Raw genomic sequence first — 24,204 nt, 5'->3', positions numbered from 1 at the left:
AGGGTAGCTATCTTTCAAAGTAAAAAACAAACATTTATTTAGTATTATATACTACTAATTCTAAGTGCAAAGTGCTAGGACTAAAAAAATGAATAAAATATGGTACCTGCCCTAAAAAAGCTTATAGTCTATTGAGGAAAAAGAATGCCTATTTAGAATACAATGATATAATACAGTAAGCACTAATGTAAATATGTACTGAGTCCTATAATAGTGCAAAGAGGAAGAGGGTCCACTGTGCTCAAAGTGAAACATCAGAAAAATTTGCTAGAGGACATAAATAAGAAATAAATATGAATCAGTAAAATAGAAATGGGAATAGTAATTCAGGCAGAAGGACTAGCATGAAAAAAGGATGAGATGCATGAAATAACACAGTACATTCAAAGAACTGGAAGCAGTTCAGTATCATTAAAGCACGGTGGTAAGCAGCAGGAAATATGGCAGACCAGACATGGATATGTACTTCCATATGCTGTATCTTCTTCTATACTTCTATATTTTACTCCACGGATGACCAATTAGAGCATTTTAAGGAGACAACATTGGTCAGATTTGTGTGATAGATAGATTATTAACACTACAGTGAGAAGTGAGTGAGGGGGTTATGATACAAGGTAGGGAGAACATTTAGGAGACTGTTTTCAATAATCCTGATGAAAATCTGCACTAGAGCAATCATTTTAGGATGGGGAGGATGAAGTAGAACTACATCTAAGAGGTAACATTTGCAAGATTTGGAGATCTGGATATGTTATTGAGAAAAAAGGAAGGGATTAAGAGTTTTAAGTGGTAAACTGTCAACAAAGTCAAAAGCAGCTGAAAAGTCCAGTAAGATACAGATTCAGGGTAGTGGTATGAACAGAAGATAAATATCCTGGGTTGATGGGAGAATGAAGAGTAAAGAAGTAGAGACAAGTATAGGAATGGAAAGGAATGAGAGAGAGAAAAACTACTTTCTCCTCAGTCCTCTAATAAGCTTCTCTATTTCTCTATTCCTAAATCTCTTCTTAAAGCCTAATGTTAATATTAAGTACATCAGGAAATAAGAAAACATTATGAATATTTATATTAAATATATTTGTCATTAATATTATGAGGAGCTATCTTTCATTATACAATAATACAAATTAGTGATTTGAGAATGTGGAAACAAGTACAGAAAAGTGATAAATTACTGCCCCCAAAAAGCTGTGAAAAGTCAACCCTGGAAGTTATACATGCTGTGGCCCTCGCTTTAGCAAATGAGATATCTGAGTTATTTAAATTCCCTATAGGAATGGAACAGCGACATCTAAAAAATAAACATGTATTCCAGAAAAAATAGAGCTGAGTTCTTATCACCCTAGTTGAGATAGGGTGTTTCTTCAAAACTCAAGAAACGTTATGATTGGGGGAAGAGGCCTTGTTTCTGCCATATAAACAATGCTTTAAAATTTATGAATAAATATTTCAATATTATTGAATACCAGTGTATAGAATTTATTTTGAAGTGGGCAGTTTAAGGTCTCCCTGTTTTGTCCTCACAATTTAAGATTATATAGGCTTTGTATATTTAAGAATGTGCGAATTTTCAATAATTGATAAACTTTGCATGTTGATGGCAGAAACTACAACCTCTATCAACATGTCTACACTTTGTCATATACTTTGAAAAATACCAATAACATGTCTAATGACCACATCAGAGACACATAATTCTTCCCATATTAACTACCATTTATTAAATGCCAACTATGTGCCAGAGATAGGCACCGTTCATACAATATCTATAACTGCACTAAGTGGTAATTATTATTGCATTTTATACATGAGAAAGCTAAGGTTTGGGTGACTTGCTTAACACCACTAGTGTGCAAATAAATTACCTCAGTACTCTTATGAATCACTACTAGAATTCTCACTTGAGGAAAATTTGTTATATTTTCTGTATCATTAAATCTTAATAAAGCTTAAAAAACTAGCATACACACAGTGATGATATAGTGCTGTCATATTATAGTCATTCAAAGGTTGTAACTTCTTTCCTGATATATTATAGTTTTGTAAAAGCATAAGTCCTTGACTTATCCATCTTTAGGTACCACTTATTTATCTATTCATTCAACTAGTATTTATTGAGTACCTACACTAAGTACTGTTGTAAGTACTGAGGATATAGCATTAAACTAAACAAACTACCCATTTTCAAGACTTTACACTATTTGAGAGGAAATATGCACTTGATTTTGCAATTATGAGGCTTATAAAACTTTATATGAGCAAATATGGTTCTTTAACCATACATACTATTGAAGAGACTAAACAAAATCATGGAGCATGGAAGCAAGGTAATAAGAGAGAAAGGAGAGGGAAGTACGTGGCAAAGGAAAAATGTGTATTACTGCATATGGGATTTCTATTCAACTTTCAATAAATAGATAACTTCTATCTTATACAAATCATTTTATAAAATAGAAGAAAGGGATGAATGTTCAACAATTCTAAAGAGGTTAAAATAACACTGACTTACAAACCACATAAAGACAATGCAAAAAAAAAAAAAGAGTTAGAAGAAAAGAAAAGAAAACTATGGCCATAAACAGAAACACAAAAAAGATGAAAAATAAAATAAATAAACAAAAAGCAGTTGAATTCCACAGGGTGTTAAAAAAAAAAAAAAGGCAGTAATACATCCTCATCAAGTTGGATTTATCTAAGGAATGCAAGGATTGTTTAATATCAGAAATATCTATCAATGAAATCCATCACCTTCATGAATTAAAGGATAAAAACCGTAGCATTATATCAGTATATTTGGAAAACAAATTCAATAAAATTCAGTACTCATTTATGGTTTTATAAGAAATTATAAGAAGTCTAGGAATAACTAGATAAAGGATATTTACCAAAATCCTATTGCAAACATCAAGTTAATGGAGAAACTTTAGATACTTTCTCTTTGAAATTAGAAAACACAGAAGGATGTCCACTATCACTTTACTAGACAACAAAGTAATGATGATCCTGGTCAATACAACAGCACAATAAGAACAAAGAGATATATGGCTAGGAAGAAAAGAAACAAAGTGAATATCTGCATATATTATGATCAACTACACAGAAAACCTATCATAAACCAAAAAAACAAACTACAATAACTAGCAAAAGAGTTGAGCAGGTTGTCAGATGTAGGTTAACTTACAAAAATCAATAGTGTTTCTCAATATCAGCAATAATATTAGAAAATAAAGTAGAAAATAGCAACAAAAACTATAAGCATTTTCTTGTTAACTTAAAAAAAAACGCCCAAGGCTATTAACATAGAAACACATCTTAATTAAATAACTTTAAAGTAGATCTTATTCTTCCACAAATGGGATAACTTACCATTATAAAGTGGTCACTTCTTCCCAAAACTTATCTATAAATTCAATTGATTCAAACAAATATTCTAAGAAATTTTTTCTTATAAACTCAAACTGACTATAAAATATATATGGAAAAATAAAGTTCTATAAATAGTGAAAGCAATTTAAAAGAGGAAAAATGAGAAGGTACTTCTTTTACTGTATATGTAGATATATTACAAAACCAAATATAACAAACTATAGAGCTGAGAAACAGATTCACATAAATATGAATATTTAGTGTATGCCAGATGTACTACCAGGAATTACTGAGTGATGTACAGATTATGTAATAGATGGGATTAATAAAACTGAATTTCTCACATAGAAAACAATTGAGTTGGACCCCTACCTCATACCTAAACATACAGCAGTGAAAACAAGATGGATCAAAATCAAAATGTGAATGATAAAATGTTAAAGGTAATGGAAGAGGAATGCTCTATGACCTTGAAAGAGAGAGGGATTTTTTAAAAACAAGAATCAAAAAGTACAGATTATAAGGTTAATACTGATTGACTTGATTATATTAAAATCAAAGAGTTCTGTTTCACAAAAGATAACACAGACATAGTTTAGAATCTGGTGGCAAACTGGAAAAAAGATATCTGTAATATCTTAAACTGTTAATATCTACAATATTGGAAGAATTTCTGAAATGTCTCTTTCCGGCAAACAGAAAAGACAAAAACAAGAAATCCAATTAAAAAAACTGAACAAAGACCAAAAGTAGGCCGTTCAGAGAAGAAAAATCTTAAATGATTAATAAGTCTATAGAGAGAAACATAATGTTACCAGTCATCAGAGAAATGCAAATTAAAATGATATCAATATCCATCAGGTTAGCAGAAATTAGAAATTGGTGAAATTAAATATTATATTGATACATATACCTTATAACCCGAGAATTTCATGCCTAGGTATAGAAAACATAGAAACTTACACACCAGTCCATAAGAGGGTACTATTTGTTACAGCAGAATATTATAGGCAATTTAAGTGTTATCACTAAAGTAATAGATAATTAAATACAGCAAATACAAACCATCAATTAACTATCACGTTTAAGTGGGAGGCAATGAACTAGATATACAGACTATAAGGAGGACAGATATTAAAAATAGCGCTAAGCAAAAGATATAAGAAACAGAACTAGGTCCGTAAGACAATACTATCTGAATAAGTTAAAAACAAATACATATACAAGTCACTATATATTTTTCAAGGACACAAACACAACCATGATCATATATTAAACATATTAGAGTTACTATACTTGGGGATGAGAGACAAATGGGCTTATGGACATGGGATGAATGGAAAAAACATGATAAAATAAAATACAACAGGGGCCTTGTACAAAATGATGAAAAGAGTGTGTCACAAACCAAGATGTTTATAATTTATTTAACTCTCTGTACGTGATATTGAAAAGAAACTGTCACTTATTTTAGATGCCTTGATACAATTTTATCTATATCTTGCTTCATTTTTATATAGCAAGAATGATAAGTGGAGAGAAGAAATAGAGAGTGAAAAAAGAGGGAGAGGGAAAGAGGGAAGCAGAGAGCAAGGAGAAGTGGGAGGAGGAAGGAGAGGAGAGGAGAAGAAACTATCAGTTCTTTTCTCAAACTACTGGAGATCACCAAAAATACTTCAGGCCATAACGTCCACCCAAACCATCTGGAGTAATGACTAAGTGACACTATGGTAAATATACGAGGAAAGAAAATGGATAACACACTGGGCAATAAGACATATTCAAATATACTAAAAACAACATGATAGAAGTTTCACTGAACTTTGCTATAAAATATATCGATAATGGACTTCTCTCATCAATTTGTCTTTGATGATACTTTAGCTTCATAGTTTAATTTTTTTATTGACCGTATGTATCTGTGTGTCTGCATGTAGGTGTACTACCAAGAAGGAGAAAGCGCCTTTCTTAGAATCCCATTAATACCCATAATATTTCTCCCCAGAGAGGTTCCTCTTCCCATATGTGTTATATGACAAAGGAAGAATTATCAGGAATGATAAAGCAAACAGTTTTTACAAATATTATTTTAATATGTAAAGACAGGCTATTGTATAAATAACTACATTATTAAATTAAGAATAGAAATCTGAATTTGTGTGTCACTATTTCTAGGTATAATCTAATAATCTGTTGATGACTGATAGAAATTAACATTACTAGCTATAGCGTATCACATGGCAAACACAAATAAAAGATTCAAGAAGAATTTTTTTTTTAATAATTGATACTCCTTAAGTAACAGTTTCTTATTCCTTACTCTTAATACTAAACAGAAAAACTATCAAATATGAGAATGCAGAGTTTTGAATTCAATATAAATTTTTATTAGGCAGAGCCAGATAAAGACTCACCAGGACAGAATATATGTGTAGACATCGATAAACAGGAGAGAAATCAACCAAATCTTGGGCCCCAGGTACCTGCAAAACAACCAAGATTGTCATAAAATATTCAAACAAGGCTATTAAGAGCAACTGTACTCATTTTTAATACTCAAGTACTAAAAAAAAAAAAAAAAAAGTATGCTTCCAGACACCTAGTTTTGGCATTTCAGCCATGGCATTAATAAGCAATGAGGATATCACCGAGGTTGGGACACAGAACAGAAACAGGTGTAACTGGTCCTGCATCTGCTTTTAGAGACACATTTGGAGGCTGCAGGAAAAAAAAGGAAAAGAAAAAGGTGGAAATGTGACTTTGCTAACTTGACTTTGTCTTCTTAGATACATGGTACTCTACATAAAAAAACTAAGTTTCAGTGGTCAAAAACAAAACTTGCCACTTGAATGGCCTGCCAGGCAACTTCTGAAGGGCATAAGAATCAGTGAATATTTAAGTCAGCATGCAATCAAAATACAGAAATATGCCAGGAAGAGGAGGAGATGATTTTTTTTTTAAATTTTAGTTAGTTAGTTAGTTGTGCCAGGTCTTAGTTGCAGCCGGCGGGCTCCTTAGTTGTGGTTCGCAGACTTCTTAGTTATGGCTCGCTGGCTCCTTAGTTGCAGTACACATGTGGGATCTAGTTCCCTGGCCAGAGATCGAACCCGGGCCCCCAGCATTGGGAACTCGGAGTCTTAACCACTGCGCCACCAGGGAAGTCCCTATATTTTTAAAAGTAAGATAATGAATGGAAAACCAAACCTAGAGTAATATCAAAAAATTGTAATATGAACAATGCATACAGATTAATCCTAGACATCAAAAGAGAAAGTAAAACAAAAAACATCAGGTAAGAACTGCAGTATAGTCACAGTGCTAAAACTGATTTGTTACAATCGTGACGATGAATAAGTCACACTTTACTTTGACCTCAATTTCCTCATCTGAAAAAAGAAAAAAACTATCAAACTATCCAGTTGACCCATAGAAATTTAACAAGAATAAAAGGAAACACCGAAAGCAAATATTAAACAAAATAAAACAAAAAAGACAAAATTACATAAAGAAATACAGTAGTCAAAATAAAGACCTAGCTAAAGTTTTTACTGTAACACTAGTAACTGTATCATTCATCAGAATATAGGCAGCAGGCACATCTAAATTGGGTTGGGTTGATTCATGATTACAAGGTCAGTTTCCTTTACTTCATAAAGTAAGCCTCATATCTTCTTTAGGTAACAGATTCTTCATCAAGATGCTGTTCCTAATGAAATCTACTCATTCTGCAATTCAACAGTACAATACCTACTTTCTTTTCCCTCCAAAACCATCACATCTCTCTATATATTGGTTCAAGTTTATTGACTATTCTGTTCATTTGCTTTGCATCCATGAGAGTAGAGATTAAATCTCTATGTTTGGGAACCTCACTCTATACAGTGTACACTCTGTAAGCACTCAAAACAAACTTTTTGTGAATCCAAAGATGATAAGGTGCTTAAGATCCTACACCATGGCCAAAGCGTAGTTTCCCTTTTAAAAAAAAAAAAAAACGCATTTAGAAAAGTTAGTAAGCATTGGACTTCCCTGGCGGTCCAGTGCTTAAGACACCACGCTTCCAATGGAGGGGGCATGGGTTCGATCCCTGGTCGGGGAACTAAGATCCCACATGCCGTGTGGTGCGGCCAAAAAGAAAAAAGAGAAAGAAACAGTTAGTGAGCATTGCCAAATTACTGAGAAAAACATTTTATGGACAGACGGGCACCATGTAGGTAAAGAAAAGTACGACTAAAAAGCATGTAAGAGTACAATGGATACTCATTTTCATCTTAACACAAAAAGAGGCAGCAGGTGATCATTCCAGGCATTCTTATTTGAAATGACCACAATATTAAAGCACCTTTACAGTCGCTCCTCTATGAAGTGGAGATTTCAAGGAAAGTTATTTTATTTTTCCAGAAAACCAGAGCCTACTAGTGAAAACTAGAGCTAAGTGGAAAACAATCTCAAAAGAAGAAACAATAGAAAATTTCCATTAAATTATATTTACAATAGTATTTAAATTACCTAAAAATTACATGTGCATATAAAAAAAGACAAGAAAGAAATGCATAAAAAAATTGTTTTTGATCTCTATAGAAAATGAAACTTTTTCCCTTTGTTTAGAATTAACAATTATAAAGTTATTTTTTAGAAATATATACTTTAAAAAAGTTTAAGAAAACTTTACCTAATTTTAAACAAATTTCATCACAACTTTGTTTATATGCTCTTCTTCATGCAGTTTATTTATTTTGTTTTGCTTTGAACTCAGAGCCATGGTTTCATTCAAAAGGAAACTGCTTCTAACCATTGCTCAGACAGAGCCTTGGTCCTTTCACAAGTCAGACCCATCCTTACAGAATGAACATCCACATTAGGGGACAGTTTCCCCAGAAATCTGTGACAAATAACCTAATGGGGCCCTTTACTAATGTTCTGAGAAGACTGGTTTATCTGGGCCAAATAAAAAATAAATATAATTAGAGAGGAGACAAAGGCTTTTCCTGTCATCTCCACCAAATATTTATCAAACCTATTTTCTATGAGGCTGTCTTGACATCATCATATTCAGCTTCAAACTGTTTAAAGTACTCTGACCTGGAAGTACTGGCTCTGCTATTTCTTAGCCTCTGAAATCATAATCCAGTTAAGTCCTCCTAAGCACATGCTTTCCTGCTTTGAAAGTGGTACACAGAAATCTAGACAAGAAGGAGCAGAATGGGGCAAACTTTTATTTCCACCCTCCAAATAGCCTACTGTTTAGAAATCATTTTTCCTCCATGCTCCCTTCTGTGAGGAACACTAGGAACACTGTGAGGAACCCAGGAGAGTGCTGTGAGAAGAAAGGTATGTAAAGCATGCACTGACTCATGTTGCTTTGAGCTAGATGTGTTTTCTCTGCTTCCACTAATGAAAAAGAATCACTTACATCTTCAGAAAGGTGGAAGGAGGAGAGCAACATACACTGTACGTGAAGGAATGCTACACGTTTGAAAGGATAAGAAATGAACTTTCAAAAACCTAAATAAATGGGAGTGGGGAAGGAGTACTAGAACAAAAGGCAATGTTTCCTAACTCACATAAATAGTCTATTTCAAGGTCCACATTTTGCTCCCTATTTAAAAAATGCTAAATCTCTGTCAGAGCTGTCTTCATTCTTCTTCTCCATTGCCCCTGCCTCCCCTCAGGCTGCAAAGAATGATCCAAGCAGGTTTAGGTTTCAGCTGGGGCAGAGGGAGGGGTCCAAGGACACTTTCCTAAGCTAACAATGACTGCCTCTAATGGTTTCTGTCTCCTAACAAAAGCCATGACTCCGTCTTTATCAGCTTCATCTAATTTTTCCTTTCCAAAGTAAATAACACAGCCCTTGCATTTTACACATGTCCAAGTTTGACAAATCATTATCGACTGAGACTATAACTGATAAGAGAGAACTTTGTGGTAGGACATTGTCATTTCCTCTCATAAGGGCTTTCTTTCTGAGATACAGAAACATGATTAAAATAGTTAAACATTTCCTCTGCATGGCAGTCAGGAACTCAAAACATTAAGATACTGGAGTCTGTATTTTTCTAGTTCAGATAGATCTATCTTCATACCAACAGTAGCCACAAACAATATACTTAAGATTATCCTGCTTTTTTAACTAGTTGTTTTCCTTAAGAATTCACATGAAATGATTTCATCACCAAGGACAGCAGCTGCCTAATTCCCTATATGGTTTCTGAATGGAGCGCCTTCTGCCAGCTCAAACCTCTTTATTTTCAGGGAGGAGCAAATAGTAGGTAAAATTTTAGATTATGTACCTAAGAAATCTATGCCCGAGAGCGCATTATAATATTATATAAATTAAAAGAACTTTGATATATTTTAAAATAACAGATAACAATAAGCTGTTAAAAGAATTTACAGGTGACTGTCCTACAACATCCATAGGCAGATGTCATGGAAGCAACAACTACGTTCGACAATTAAACATTCACATACCCACTAGAGATTGTGTACTGTTAGATACCAATATATATGGCTAATCTGTCTGTTTCAACCTTATATTTCTATGATAAGTATTAACAGCTTCAGTCAAAGAAATACTCCCTAATTATTGTCTATAGACTATTTGCTGTTAAATAGCATTACATCCGTCAATACACCAGCTATCACACGATGCCACTAAATAGATGGCAAAAAGAGTCTGGACAGAGGATGCTACAAAGTAAGAAAAGTAAATTTATAAATAGAATTAATGAAAAGCACCCTGAAAAAAATAGTCTTTTGAACCTCTGTACACAATATACATTAGAGAAGATATAAAGATTCAGAGGAAAAACGGGAATATTAGATGTCAAGAAGAAAAGAAACATGAGTATTTCTGATTATGAAAATTCTTGCAAAACATCAGGATCTGATTTTTATATGTTTTTCTTCTTTTCTAATACATCTTAGTTCAAGTCAAAGGAAGTTTCTGAAAATGGAAAGGTTAGTGGGTAAGTTCGTCTCATATATGATAAGGAAAATGTTAATTTTTTTAAAAAAGGAGATTTTGATTTTAAAATAATGACATTCAAGTTTTAACAGATACACTCATTTAATATTTATTTTCCAAAAAAAAGGAGTTAAAAGTTAGTTCTTTCCACTACGTTTAAAGGCTCACTAGTGTATCTGTAGGTAACAACCTGGTAAATCTACCTGCTTTACTACTGGGTAAAGCACATCATTAGAAAAGGGGAATACAGTACAAGAAACCATCACTTGTCTCCTTCCACTCAAGAAGAGTAGCAAATGTACTAAGAGAGATTTACCTAGGCTGCTGATAAAGACAGTACATGAAAACAGAAATGCATTAGGGTGCTCTAGTTCTGTTGCTCACACAGCTGTCCGAGGAGATACTGACACACAAACACACACACACACACACAGGCCATTTATTTTTCTCTTACGAACCCTTTTAAAGTAGGTGGCTCTTCCAAAAAGAGTATGATAGAAGTTCGCAAGGAATTCAGATATGCTTCTCACTAATTATTTGAATCATTCTCCATCTTGAAAATACTTTTGATTACCACTTAAAACAGTATTTTGGTATTTCGGTTTCTTGGTATTGGTAAATGAATCTAGGGACTTGGTGCCTATCTCTGAAAATTAGTTGGATCTCAAGTCATTAAAATATACCAGGCATTTTTCTCAAAGGAGAAAACAACAAATGATTAGCTAAAGGGGCATTGCTTCTGAATTCAGAGGACCAATTTGACTGAGCATATTATGTTTGGAAGCCAGGAAATACCCATCAAACATTTTTTACCAGTGTACTTTTCTGAACTACTTGACTTCCAAATTTCAGAGAAAAGAAGGGTAGAATTCATTTGGACATAAGCTTTAATAAAGCTGGACTAAACACCACAGACACACAAACTAGAAGGCACAGGATTCTAAGTGACTAGAATTGGCTAAAGTATAAAAAAATTTCTAAGCTTTTAAACATATAAGAATACCCTGACCAGAGCCCTATCCTAAAAAGTACAGTATTTTTCTATTGAGCTTCTCACAAATTATTAGAATTCTTCCTGAGAAATCCCTCAGTAGATTACCACTTAATTTACTCAAGTACTTGCACTAAACAGAAGAAATCAGGAAAAATATCGGCATTTCTCCTTACTGAGACATTGCAAAAAACCTTGTGGCCAAAATTAAATGAGGGTCCCTCAAGAATTCTCTGCTTGAACCTGAACACTTAGGAAATAAAAATTCAACTGGTCTTTATTTAACAATGGTCTACTATATGCTAAGAAACTCTAAACTATTAGGGAAAAAGGAAATTTAGCACGAATATGGTATTAAATATAAAAAGTTGTAAGAGAAGGAAAAGTTAAGGTGATCAAAAGTAGGTAAAAGAAAATAGTATAATATTATAAAGAACTAATATCCCTAATATATAAGGAAATCATAAAAATTGAAGGGAAAAAAACCCAAAATCATTAGAAAAAAATGGGCAAAACAAAAGAGCGGATAGTTTTTTGGGGAAAAAAGATACAAATAGCCCTCAAACTTATCAGATACTACATTTCACCCACAGTAAAAGGAATGCAAACTCAAACTATACCATTTCTCATTTATGCAACTGGAAAAATTCAATAACTTAACAAAATGGTCTTAAGGAAGCTATAAGAAAATAGGCACCTCATACACTGCTGGTAGGGTGGAGGTATAGAAAATGTTACAACCTCTATGGAGCACAATTTGACATTATCTAACAAAACTACATATGCATTTACCCCTTGAATCAACAATCTAGAAACCTACCCTGAAGAAACATCTCCAACTATATGGAAAACAATTCTCAGGTTTCGGGGTTTATTATGAATCTTTTTTTAAGTTTTAAGGTGTTTTACATACAATAAAATCCATCCTTTCTAGTGAACAACTCTGTATGTTCTAAAACAATCCATAGAGTCCTGTAATCACTATCACAATCTAGATTTTTTAAAAGGGTTCCACCACCCCCAAAATTTCCCTCATGCCCCTTTGTAGTCAAATTGTTCCCTAATGCTCAGCCCTTGACAAACACTGATCCATTTTATGTCCCTAGACTTTTGCCTTTTCAAGAATGTCATATAAATAGACTCATACCATATGTAGCATTTGAATCTTGCTTCTTTCATTTAGCATAATGCATCTGAGATTCATTTATGTTGTTTCATGTATCTATAGTTCACTTCTTTTTATTTCAGAGTGATACTCTAATTATGGATATACCACGGTTCATTTATCCCTTCACTCACTGGAGGACACTTGGGTTGCTTCTACTTTCTGGCAATGTATGAATAAAGTTGCTACAAACATTCAGGTAGAGGTTATTGTGTGAATATAATGGGTAAATTCCTAGGAGTAAGACCGCTGGGGTCATATGGTAAGTGTATGTTCACCTTTATAATACACTAACAGGCTGTTTTCCAAACTGACTGTACCATTTTGCATTTTCACAGCAATATTTAATTTGTTCAGCACCCAGCCAGTACTTGATTTTGTCAGTATTTTGTTAAGCTAATTCAAATAGCTATGTAGTAGAGACACTACACTTTCATAGGAAAAGATTGGAAATCATTAAATGCCTACCTATAAGAAATTGGCTGAATAAACTATGGTTCATTCAAATAATAGAGTACAATTTGGCAATAAAAATAGAATGAGAATGATTTCTATGAAGTGATATGAAAATTACTACTTTCAGGATATATTTTCAAGTGAAAAAACAAAGTACAAAAAATATATATGTATGATGCTATTAATGTTGTGTAAGGTATGAGAAAGGGTAAGCACACACACCACAAACACACACAAACTCAAAATACTGATTATTTACAAAGGGTGGGTAGGATCAGGAAGGGAGAGATAAAGAGGAAAATGGGATTTCACTGAACATATCTTCTTACATAATTCTGCCTTTTGAACCATGTTCATATTTTACATAGTCAAAAAAATTAAATTAATAAGGATGGGGAACCCCAAAAATAACACAAAAGAAACAAATGAACCTAAGAATATATAAATTTGGTAACAATCACACACGAGAAAATAAAATAGCCAAGAAACATCTGAACAAAATACTCTGAACTATATAGCTCCACTGTATTGTACGATGAGAAGAACTGCAAAGAAATCTTGAACTTAATAAGTTTGCTGCTTTTAGTGACACATGCACAGAAATTCTGAAACTATTTTGTGTTATATGATTAGGCAAATGAGTAAATATATTAATACTCTGGGAACCAGGATTCTCAGAGACACAAATATGGAATAGAAGAAGAGGAAGAACTATGATATCAGGTTTAAATTAGAAGCATCAGGTTTAACTCACAATTTATAAAAATGCCTATGTTGGTACAGCATGTGTATTTCTTAACTCTGTCCACAAAAGGAGCATACCTAATGCCCACATCTCAGTTTCTAAATATCACTATCCAGTAAAAGGAACAAGAGCTCTTTGACAAAACAGCTAATACTGGGGGCTGGGGCAAAACCTGGAGTAGACCAGGAATATCTTGTGCCAGAAAAAAAAGGAAGTGCTCAAAAACTGATGAAGACAATGGATGAGACTCCCACTAGCCAAATTTGGAACAACTGGAGAATCAAAATGAAAGACAAGAATGGACTATAACCCTTGTATATAAAAAAGAATATATGTGACAACACTGACACACAAAAAAAAAAGAAAGGGAGAAAAGTAAAGTTCTTTAAAGAATAATGTCAACTAATCAATGTGAATGAAACGATAAAGATAGAAAAATCACTATTTTATAATCACCACAGTAACACATGATTCAGGAAAAAAATATCAATGAATTCTAAACCAACAGGTGAAAAACAGGGAACAGGATAGCTGCCTGATCTAAAAGTATCACTCTATAGATCACTTATTAATTACAAAGGAGGAAAGGCACCTTTACAGTGGAGAAATCTGGTAGACACCACCTTAACCAATTGTGTACATCCTGATATGATGCACTGAAAAGAACATAATACTACTTTTGTTATACTCCTGCCAAAAATGATTAACCTGAATCTAATCATGAGGACGCACCAGATATGCCTAAATAAAGGGATATTAAAGGAGAATAAATAGACATAAAAATTAAATGCAATGTGTGATACTTGTCTAGATGTGGTTGCAGGAAAAATGAAAGAAAAAAAACTGCTGTAAAGGACATTATGGGGAAAACTGGGGAAATTTGTATACACGTGACATATTAAGTGGTAGTATTGTATCAAAATTAAAATTCCTGAGTGTGACCATTGTATTGTGGTTATGTGGAAGGATATCATTCTCAGAAAACTAGAAGTTTCTGTATTGAGAGTTCAAATATGATGGATGAAATATGCCACTTTCTTTCAAATGATTCAACTTTAGCTGGGGCAGTGGGAGAGGGTGGAGAATAAAATTGACTTTCAAAATCAATTTTTTGAGAGAAAAATCTCCAAATTTAATAAGTATTTAAGTGAAGGTATATGTATGTTCATCTTACTACTCTGGTAAGTTTTCTAAAGATTTAAAATTTCTTTTAAAAAAGCTTTTTAAAAGAGGATATTACTCTAGAGGTGGGAGTTGGGGATGGGCAAGATGAGTGAAAGGGGTCAAAAGGTACAGGTTTCCAATTATAAAATAAATGTCATGGCATGCAATGTACATCATGGCAACTATAGTTAATAATAATGTATTATATACTTGAAAGCTGTTAAGAGAGTAGATCTTAAAAGTTCTCATCACCAAAAAACCAAAAAAATTGCAATTATGTATGGTGATAGATTAACTAGACTTACTGTGGTGATCATTTTGCAATACACAGAAATATCAAATCATTACATTGTACACCCAAAACTAATATGTTATATGTCACTTATACTATAATTAAAAATTCTTATAAATAAGTAAGAAGAGGATGTTACAGAAGAGGTGAGATTGACCTAGTCCTCAGGGAAAAGTAGAATCTGGTATTTTAGACAAGGAGTGGTGGGGGAGTACATTCCCTAGTTGGGGTTATTAGCAACTTAGCACAGAGTGAAGGTGGTAGTTGAATAAGCAATGAGCACATAAAGGAGAAATTCCAGAAGACCTGAAAAGGCAAGTAGACTTTTATAATTAAGGCAAATAATTTCAAAACAAGAACTTTATACTATCAGAAAATGAAAAAATTTTAAAGATCTTAAATCAATGAGAGCCATAATAAATTTTTGCCAATGGACAGATCCAAAAGATCAAAAAATAGGAATAAGAAAAGCAAAACAGAATATCTAAGCATGTCATAATGTTTTCACTCAACTTTTTCAATTGTCTTTATTGCCATTTGGTTATAAATACAGGTACCTACTTTTCATTTGACTACATTTATCCTTAATAGACCAGCTTTCATCAAGAATCGAAATGGAGGGCTTCCCTGGTGGCGCAGTGGTTGAGAGTCCGCCTGCTGATGCAGGGGACGCGGCTTCGTGCCCCAGTCCAGGAAGATCCCACATGGCGCGGAGCGGCTGGGCCCGTGAGCCATGGCTGTTGAGCCTGCGCGTCCGGAGCCTGTGCTCCGCAACGGGAGAGGCCACAACAGTGAGAGGCCCACATACCGCAAAAAAAAAAAAAAGAAAAAAAGAATAGAAATGGAAAACTCAAAGGAGACAGGGGTCAGTGGGTACAGGGAACCAGCAAAGCAGGCCAGCATGTTAAACTGTATTCTTTTAACAGACATACTTTGTATATGAAATATCTAGGACTACTACTTATTTTTACAATGGAGTATATTCTCATCCTTTTTTTCCAAACATGTGGTCCTGCCAGTGTATCTTCCATTTTGCCATTTTTTAATACACACTCAGTAAAAGTAATATTTCCCTCAACAACTGCACAAATATGATAATAAATGGCAATATCCAATGTGCAGACACAACCGGGATTGTGGCTTAGTGGAAAAACCATATCCTTTGTAGCAACCTTGAAGCTCAGGGCTAGTATATTACTACCATGCTTAGAAAGAGACTAGGTTGGAAATACAGATATTTTTGTGTGAATTCAACTAACTTTTAAAAGTTTGAAACTAATTTTAAAACTTTTAAGCACTGTACAAGCCAACAACCATTCTGTAAGCTGTTTCTGGCCCATGGGCTGCCAATATACAACCTCTAATTTAAACTCTAAAGTCCTAACGGCATCTTTTATTTCACTTTAACTTGTTGAGAAATAACCCATTTTGTTACCTTCCTGTCAACAGAAAGTTCTGCAATAAACAATTTGAAATTTGGATCAAATATCATAACCAAAATTTTACATAAGCAATTTGACATTAATTAATTATTGTCACTATTTTATAGGTGAGAAAAGAGATGCTCAGAGAAATTATAGGACTTCCTCCAACAGCACAAAAGCTGACAGAACTTACACCTTCTATAGACAAATCTTGTGTTTTTTTACAATCACCTTGTTATGGATTGAATTGTGTCTCCCCCAAAATTCATATATTGAAGCCCTAACCCCCACAGTGACTGCATTTGAAAATAGGGCCTTTAAGGAGGTAATTAAAGTAACATAAAGTCATAAGGGTGGGACCCTAATACAATAGGACTGATGTCCCTATAAGAAGAGGAAGACTCACCTGGGGCGTGCAAGCAGAGAAAAAGCCATGTGAGGACACAGCAAGAAGGTAGCCATTTGCAAGCCAAGAGGAAAGGCCTGAGGATAAACCAACCCTGCTGGCAATTTGATCTTGAGAATATCACCCTCCAGAACTATTAGAAAAGAAATTTCTGTTGTTTAAGCCACGCAACCTGTGGTATTCTGGTATGGCAGCTCTAGCAAACAAATACAACTTGTTACCTCAAAATTAGTAAAGTACCATAATCAAAAAGACATCTCAGAAGGCTTTATATTAAATACATGACATTTGTATTTAAATTAGCACTTCCATCGTGTTAATTACGTATTTCAAAAAAGACACCAAATTCTTAAGAGTTAAACCTGACATGGATCATTTGTTCAACAAACATTTATTTGATCCATAGTTCTATTAAGAGTTTTGTGGATAACATAGTGACCACTGGTCACTAACAGTATGTAAACAAATTAAGAGAGATATCTGCCAGAAATATGACACCAATGAAGTGTTCTAAGAATACAGAAGCTCTGAAGTAACCTAGAAACAAAGAAGAAATCATAGGTCCTGCTTCTTCAAGCTATTTCTTACTCAATACTGCTTTATTTCAGTAGATTTTTTGTTTACAGTAGATTGTAGTCACCATTCCATGTAAATATACATCATCAAAAACTACATCAAGATATATTTCACCTTTATTCCAAAAAAAGCACACAGTCAGAATGCCATAATAGTAACTATTATATACTGGTAGCATTGTATGTGCCAAGCACTATGACAGAAGCATCATATAAATTACTTCAGTCAATCCTCACAATGACCCTACCCTTAGTAGGTATTATTGTCCCCTTTCTCACAAATAATATATCACCTTAAGTGGTTCTTTGTACTATGTGTTCCAATATTTCAAAAATAATATTTCGGAAAAATCTAATATACTCTCAAGCTAAAATGTTCACTACTTCTAAAAATATTTTTTAAGTTCTGTCTAGACATGTAGAGAAAAGCAATAACATCTGCATATACCACAGTATGACATAAAGATTCAAAACAGATTTCCAACATCAAAACCAGGCCGGCCAAGTGCACCACTCCCCATCCTCCCCACGAAGCAGCTGAGGTCCCACCACAGCTGGAGGGCAGGTGCAGCCCACATGAGGGACAACCCTTGAGCACCTGGCTCTGGTGGCCAGGGAAGACTGTGCTTCCAGGCCCCAAGGATCATACCTTATACAAGAACACTCCTTTAAGACTGAGAGAGACAGCTGTTTCACCTAATAACATATAGACAAACACAGAGAGCCAGGCAAAATGAGGAGACAAAGGAACATACTCCAAACCAAAAAATAAGACAGATGCCCAGAAAAAGGCCCTAATGAAATGGAGATAAACAACCAACCTGATTAACAGTTTAAAGTAATGGTCATAAACATACTCACCAAACTCAGGAGAAGAATGAATGAACACAGTGATATCCTTAACAAAAAGACAGAAAATATATGAAAGTACCAAACAGCAGCAGTCATAACTCAACTGAAATATACACTTGAGGGGTTCAACAGCAGATTGGATGAAGAAGAATGAATCAATGAGCTGGAAGAAAAGCATGGAAATAACCTAGAAAAAGCAGCAAAAAGAAAAAAAAAATTTTAAGTGAATATACCTAAGGGACCTCTGAGACAACATCAAGCAGAAAAACATTTACATTACAGAAGTCCCAGAAGGCAAAAAGAAGAGAAAGGGTCAGAAAAATTATTTGAAAAAGTAATAGCTGAAAACTTCCCTAATCTGGGGAAGGAAACAGACATCCAGGTCCAAAAGAGTTCCAAGTAAGGCAAAACCAAAGAGAACCACACCAAGACACATTATAATTAAAATGGTAAAAGTAAGGACTAAGAGAGAATCTTAACAGCAATGAGAGAAAAGCAACTTTTTACACAGAAAGAAAACCTCATAAGGCTTTCAGCAGATTTCTCAGAAGAAACTTTGCAGGCCATAAGTGAATGGCATGACATATTCAAATTACTGAAAGGAAAAATTTTCCAACCAATAATTCTCTACCCAGCAAGGTTATCACATTCAGAATTAAAGGAGAGATAAAGAGTTTTCCAAATAATCAAAACCTAAAGAAGTTTATCACCACTAAAGTGGACTTATAAGAAATGTTACAGGGAATTCCCTAAGTTGAAAAAAAATGGCACTAATTAATAAGGAGAAAACATAAGAAAATTCACATCTCACAGGAAAACGTAAATAAGAAGGTAGCAGATCAATCACTTATAATGCTACCATGAAGTTTAAAAGACAAAAGAAATAAAATTAGCTAAAAATACAATAATTTGCTAAGGGAACATAAAATAAAAAGATGTTAAATGTGACATCAAAAACATAAAATGTAGTGGGATAGTAAAAAATGTAGAATTGTGGAATGTGCTCAAATTTAAGTTGCTATCAACTTAAAATAGACTGTTATATACATGGGATGACACATGTGAACCTGATATACATGGGATGATACATGTGAACCTGATAACTACAAAGAAAAAACTTATAGTAAATACACAAATGAAAATGTGAAAGGAATCTAAACAAAACACTAAAGAAAATCATCAAACCACAAGGGAAGAGAGAAAAAGAAACAGAGAAACTATAAAAATAGCTAGAAAACAAATCACAGAATGGCAGTAAGTACATACCTATCAATAATTACTTTAAACATAAATGGACTAAATTCTCCAATCAAAAGACAGAGTGGCTGAATGGATTAAAAAACAAAAATAAAAAACAAGACCCATCTATATGCTGCCTACAAAAGACTCACTTCATAAGTAAGGACATAAACAGACTGGATGTAAAAGGATGGAAAAACACATTCCATGCAAATGGAAATGAAAAGAAAGCTGGTATAGCTACAGTCATATGAGACAAAATGGACTCTAAAACAAAGACTGTAATAAAAAACAAAGAGAAGCACTACATAACAATAAGGGGGTTAATACAGCAAGAAGATATAACGTTTATAAATATGTGCAAGGCAAATGTGATAACCACTACACTACGGAAACAACACTTAAAATATGTATGCACCCAACATAGGAGTACCAAGATACATAAAGCAAATATTAACGAACTTAAAGAGAAAATTAATAGCAATACAATAATAGTAGGGGACACTGACACCCCACTTATAGCAATAGATACACCATCCAGACAGAAAACCAATAAGAAAACATCAGCCTTAAATGACATATTAGATCCGATGGAATTAATAGATTTATACAGAATACTCCATCTAAAAGAAGCAGAATACACATTCTTCTCAAGTGCACATGGAACATTCTCCAGGATAAATCACTTGTTAGGCCAAAAATCAAGTCTCAATAAATTTAAGATGACCAAAATTATATGAAGCATCTTTTCTGGCCACAAAGCTATGAAAATAGAAATCAATTACAAGAGGAAAACTGAAAAAAAAAAAAAAAAACACAAAAATGTGGAAATTAAACAACATGCTACTAAACAACCACTGGGTCACTGACGAAATCAAAAGTGAAATCAAAAAATATGTAGAGACAAGTGAAAACAGAAATATTACATACTAAAATCTGTGGGGTGCAGCAAATGTAGTTCTTAGAAGGAAGTCAACAACAACACAGGACTACTTCAAGAAACAAGAGAAATCTAACTTTACACTTTAAGGAACTAAAAAAAGAAGAACAAACAAAGCCCAAAGTTAGTAGAAGGAAGAAAATAATAAGATCAGTGCAGAAATAAATGAAATAGAGACTAAAAAGACAATAGAAAAGATCAATGAAACTAAGAGCTGGTTCTTTAACAAGATAAACAAAATTGACAAGCTTTTAGACTTAGCAAGAAAAAAAGTGAGAGGGCTCAAATAAAATCGGAAATGAAAGAGAAGTTAAAACTGATACCACAAAAATACAAAGGATGATAAGAGAATACTATGAACAATAATATGCCAACAAATGGGACAACCTAGAAGAAACAGATAAATTCCTAAAAACATACAGTCTACCAAGATTAAATCATGAGAAAACAGAAATGCTAAATTGACTGATTACTAGTAAGGAGATTGAATCAGTAATCAAAAACCTCCCAGCAAACAAAAGGCTTAGACCTGATGGCTTCACTGGTGAATCATCCCAAATATTCAAAAAAGATTTAATACCTATCCTTCTCAAACTCCTCCAAAAAACAATGAATAGGAGGGAATGCTTCCAAACACTTTTTAGGAGGCCAGCGTTACCCTGATTCCAAAACTAGACAAGGGCAACACCAAAAAGAAAACTACAGGCCAATATCTCTTATAGACATAGAGGTAAAAACCTCAACAACATATTAGCAAACTGAATTCGACAATACATTAAAAGGATTATACACCACAATCAAGTGGGATTTACTCCAGGGATCAAGGATAGTTCAACATCCACAAATCAATTCATGTGATATACCACATTAACAAAATGAAGGATAAAAATCATATGACTATCTCAGTAAATGCAGAAAAAGCTTTTAAAATTCAAGAGTCATTTATGATAAAAACTCTCAAAGTGGGTATAGAGGGAATATACTTCAACATAATAAAGGTGATATATGACAGACCCACAGCTAACACCATAGTCAACAGTGAAAAGATGAAAGCTTTCCCTCTAAGATCAGAAATAAAACAAGGATGCCCACTCTCACCACTTATACTCAAAAAAGTATTCAAAGCCATAGCCACAGCAATTAGGCAACGAAAAGAAATAAAAGGCATCCAAATTAGAAAAAGAAAGAAGTAAGACTGTTACTGTTTGCAGATGACATGATACTATATATAGAAACCCCTAAAGACTCCACCAAAAAAACATTAGAACTAATCAATGAATTCAGCAAAGCTCCAGGATACAAAATCAATATGCAGAAATCCATGACATTTCTTGTACAATAGTATTGAAATATCAGAAAGAGAAATTAAGAAAACAATCCAATTTACAATTACATCAAAAAGAATAAAATACCTAGGAATAAATTTAACCAAGGAGGTAAAAGGCCTATACACTGAAAACTCTAAGACTGATGAAAGAAATTAAAGAAGACACAAATAAGTGAAAAAACATTCCAAGCTCATGGATTAGAAGAGTTAATATTGTTAAAATGTTCATGATACCCAAAACAATCTACAGATTCAATGCAATCCCTATCAAAATTCCAGTGGAATATTTTACAGAACTAGAACAAATAATTCTAAAATTTGTATGGAACCACAAAAGATCCCAAATAGCCCAAACAATCTTGAAAAACAACAAAGCCAGAGATACCATGATCCTAATTTCAAACTATACTACACAGATATAGTAATCAAAACAGAATGGTACTGGCCCAAAAGCAGACACACAGATCAATGGAGCATAATTAAGAGCCCAGAAAAAAATCCACACATATGTGGACAATTAATTTATGATGAAGGGGCAAAGAACATACAATGGAGAAAGGACAGTCTCTTCAATAAGTGGTATTGGGAAAATTGGACAGCTACAGACAAAAGAATGAAACTGAACCATTATCTTATACCATAAACAAAAATTAGCTCAAAATGGTTTAAAGACTTGAATATAAGACTTGAAACCATAAAATTCCTGGAAGAAAACATAGGTGGTAATCTCACTGACTTCTGTTTAGTGATGTTTTTTGGATCTGACTCCAAAGGCAAGGGAAACAAAAGCGAAAATAAACAAATGGGACTATATCAAACTAAAAAGCTTCTGCACAGCAAAGGAAATCATCATTAAAACAAAAAGGCAACCTACTGAATGGGAGAAGATATTTGCAAATCGTATATCCAATAAGGGGTTAATATCTAAACTACATAGAGAACTCATACAGCTCAACAACAAAAAAACAAACAGCCCTATTAAAAAACGGGGAAATGATCTGAATAGACAATTCACTAAAGGAGACATACAGATGGCCAAAAATCACATAAAAAGATGTTCAAGATCACTAATTACTAGAGAAATGCAAATGAAAACCATAGTAACAGGTGTAACCACCTCACACCTATTAGAATGGCTTGAACAAACAGTTAAGAAATAACAAGTGTTGGAGAGGATATGGAGAAAAGGGAACCCTCACATACTGTTGGTGGGATTGTAAATTGGTGTAGCCACTATGGAAAACAGTACAGAGATTCCTCAAAAAGTTAAGAATAGAACTACCACATTATCCAGCTATTCCACTTCTCGGTATATATATAAAGAATATGAAAACACTAATTCAAAAAGATATATGGGGCTTCCCTGGTGGTGCAGTGGTTGAGAGTCTGCCTGCCAATGCAGGGGACATGGGTTCGAGCCCTGGTCTGGGCAGGTCCCACATGCCATGGAGCAACTAGGCCCGTGAGCCACACTAAGAGCCTGCGCGTCTGGAGCTTGTGCTCTGCAACAAGAGAGGCTGCGACAGTGCCCGTGTACTGCGATGAAGAGTGGCCCCCACTCACCGCAACTAGAGAAAGCCCTCGCATAGAAACGAAGACCCAACACAGACAAAAATAAATAAATAAATAAATAATACAATTTGCTAAAAAAAAAAAAAAACGTAGAGGAATTAAAAAAAAAAGATATATGCACCATGTTCACTGGAACATTATTTATAATAGCCAAGACAGGGAAAAAAACTAAGTGTCCATCAATGGATGAATGGATAAAAAAGATGTGGCATATAGGTGCAGATAAAGGTATAGATACAGATCTAGAGATACAGATATACCCACAATGATACTATGCAGCTATATAAAAAGAATGAAATCTTGCCATCTGGGATGATATGGATGGAACTGAGGGTATTATGCTAAGTGAAATAAGTCAGAAGTAAAAAGACAAATACTGTATGATTTCATTCATATGTGGAATCTAAAACAAAACAAAACAAATAAATAAAACAAAAACAAACAGTTACAGGGAACAGATTGGTGGTTAACAGAAGGGAAGGGGGCTGGGGGATGGGTGCAAGGCATTAAGGGGGTCAATTGTATGGTGACAGATGTGACCATTTGGTACGTGATCACTTTGTAGTATATACAGATCTCAAATTATAATGTTGTACACTTGAAACTTATATAATTTTTTTAAATTCCCCAAATCATACACATTTCCACTGAAAACCAATTGAATTAAGTTGATGAAAAACGGTCAAATATCAGTAGTTTATATAGTTCAACTCTAATATA

General features: G+C 33.8%; 1 protein-coding gene across 8 annotated transcripts in view; it reads right to left on the bottom strand.

The window, feature by feature from the left end:
• The window catches only part of EXOC6B (exocyst complex component 6B), a 702,680-nt gene that overhangs the window by 408,367 nt on the left and 270,109 nt on the right, over window positions 1–24,204 (bottom strand). For all 8 annotated transcript variants that reach the window (XM_029232675.1, XM_029232678.1, XM_029232676.1 and 5 more), the window contains one exon: window positions 5,784–5,852. In XM_029232675.1, coding sequence (XP_029088508.1) covers window positions 5,784–5,852 — 69 coding nt within the window. The remainder of the gene's footprint in view (window positions 1–5,783; window positions 5,853–24,204) is intronic.

This window comes from Monodon monoceros, unplaced genomic scaffold (assembly GCF_005190385.1).
Source record: "Monodon monoceros isolate NGI ecotype Baffin Bay Population unplaced genomic scaffold, NGI_Narwhal_1 Super_Scaffold_19, whole genome shotgun sequence".
NCBI classification, from domain to species: Eukaryota; Metazoa; Chordata; class Mammalia; order Artiodactyla; family Monodontidae; genus Monodon; species Monodon monoceros.
The sequence above is the reverse complement of the archived record's forward strand: the minus strand, read 5'-3'. Positions and strand labels throughout refer to the sequence as shown.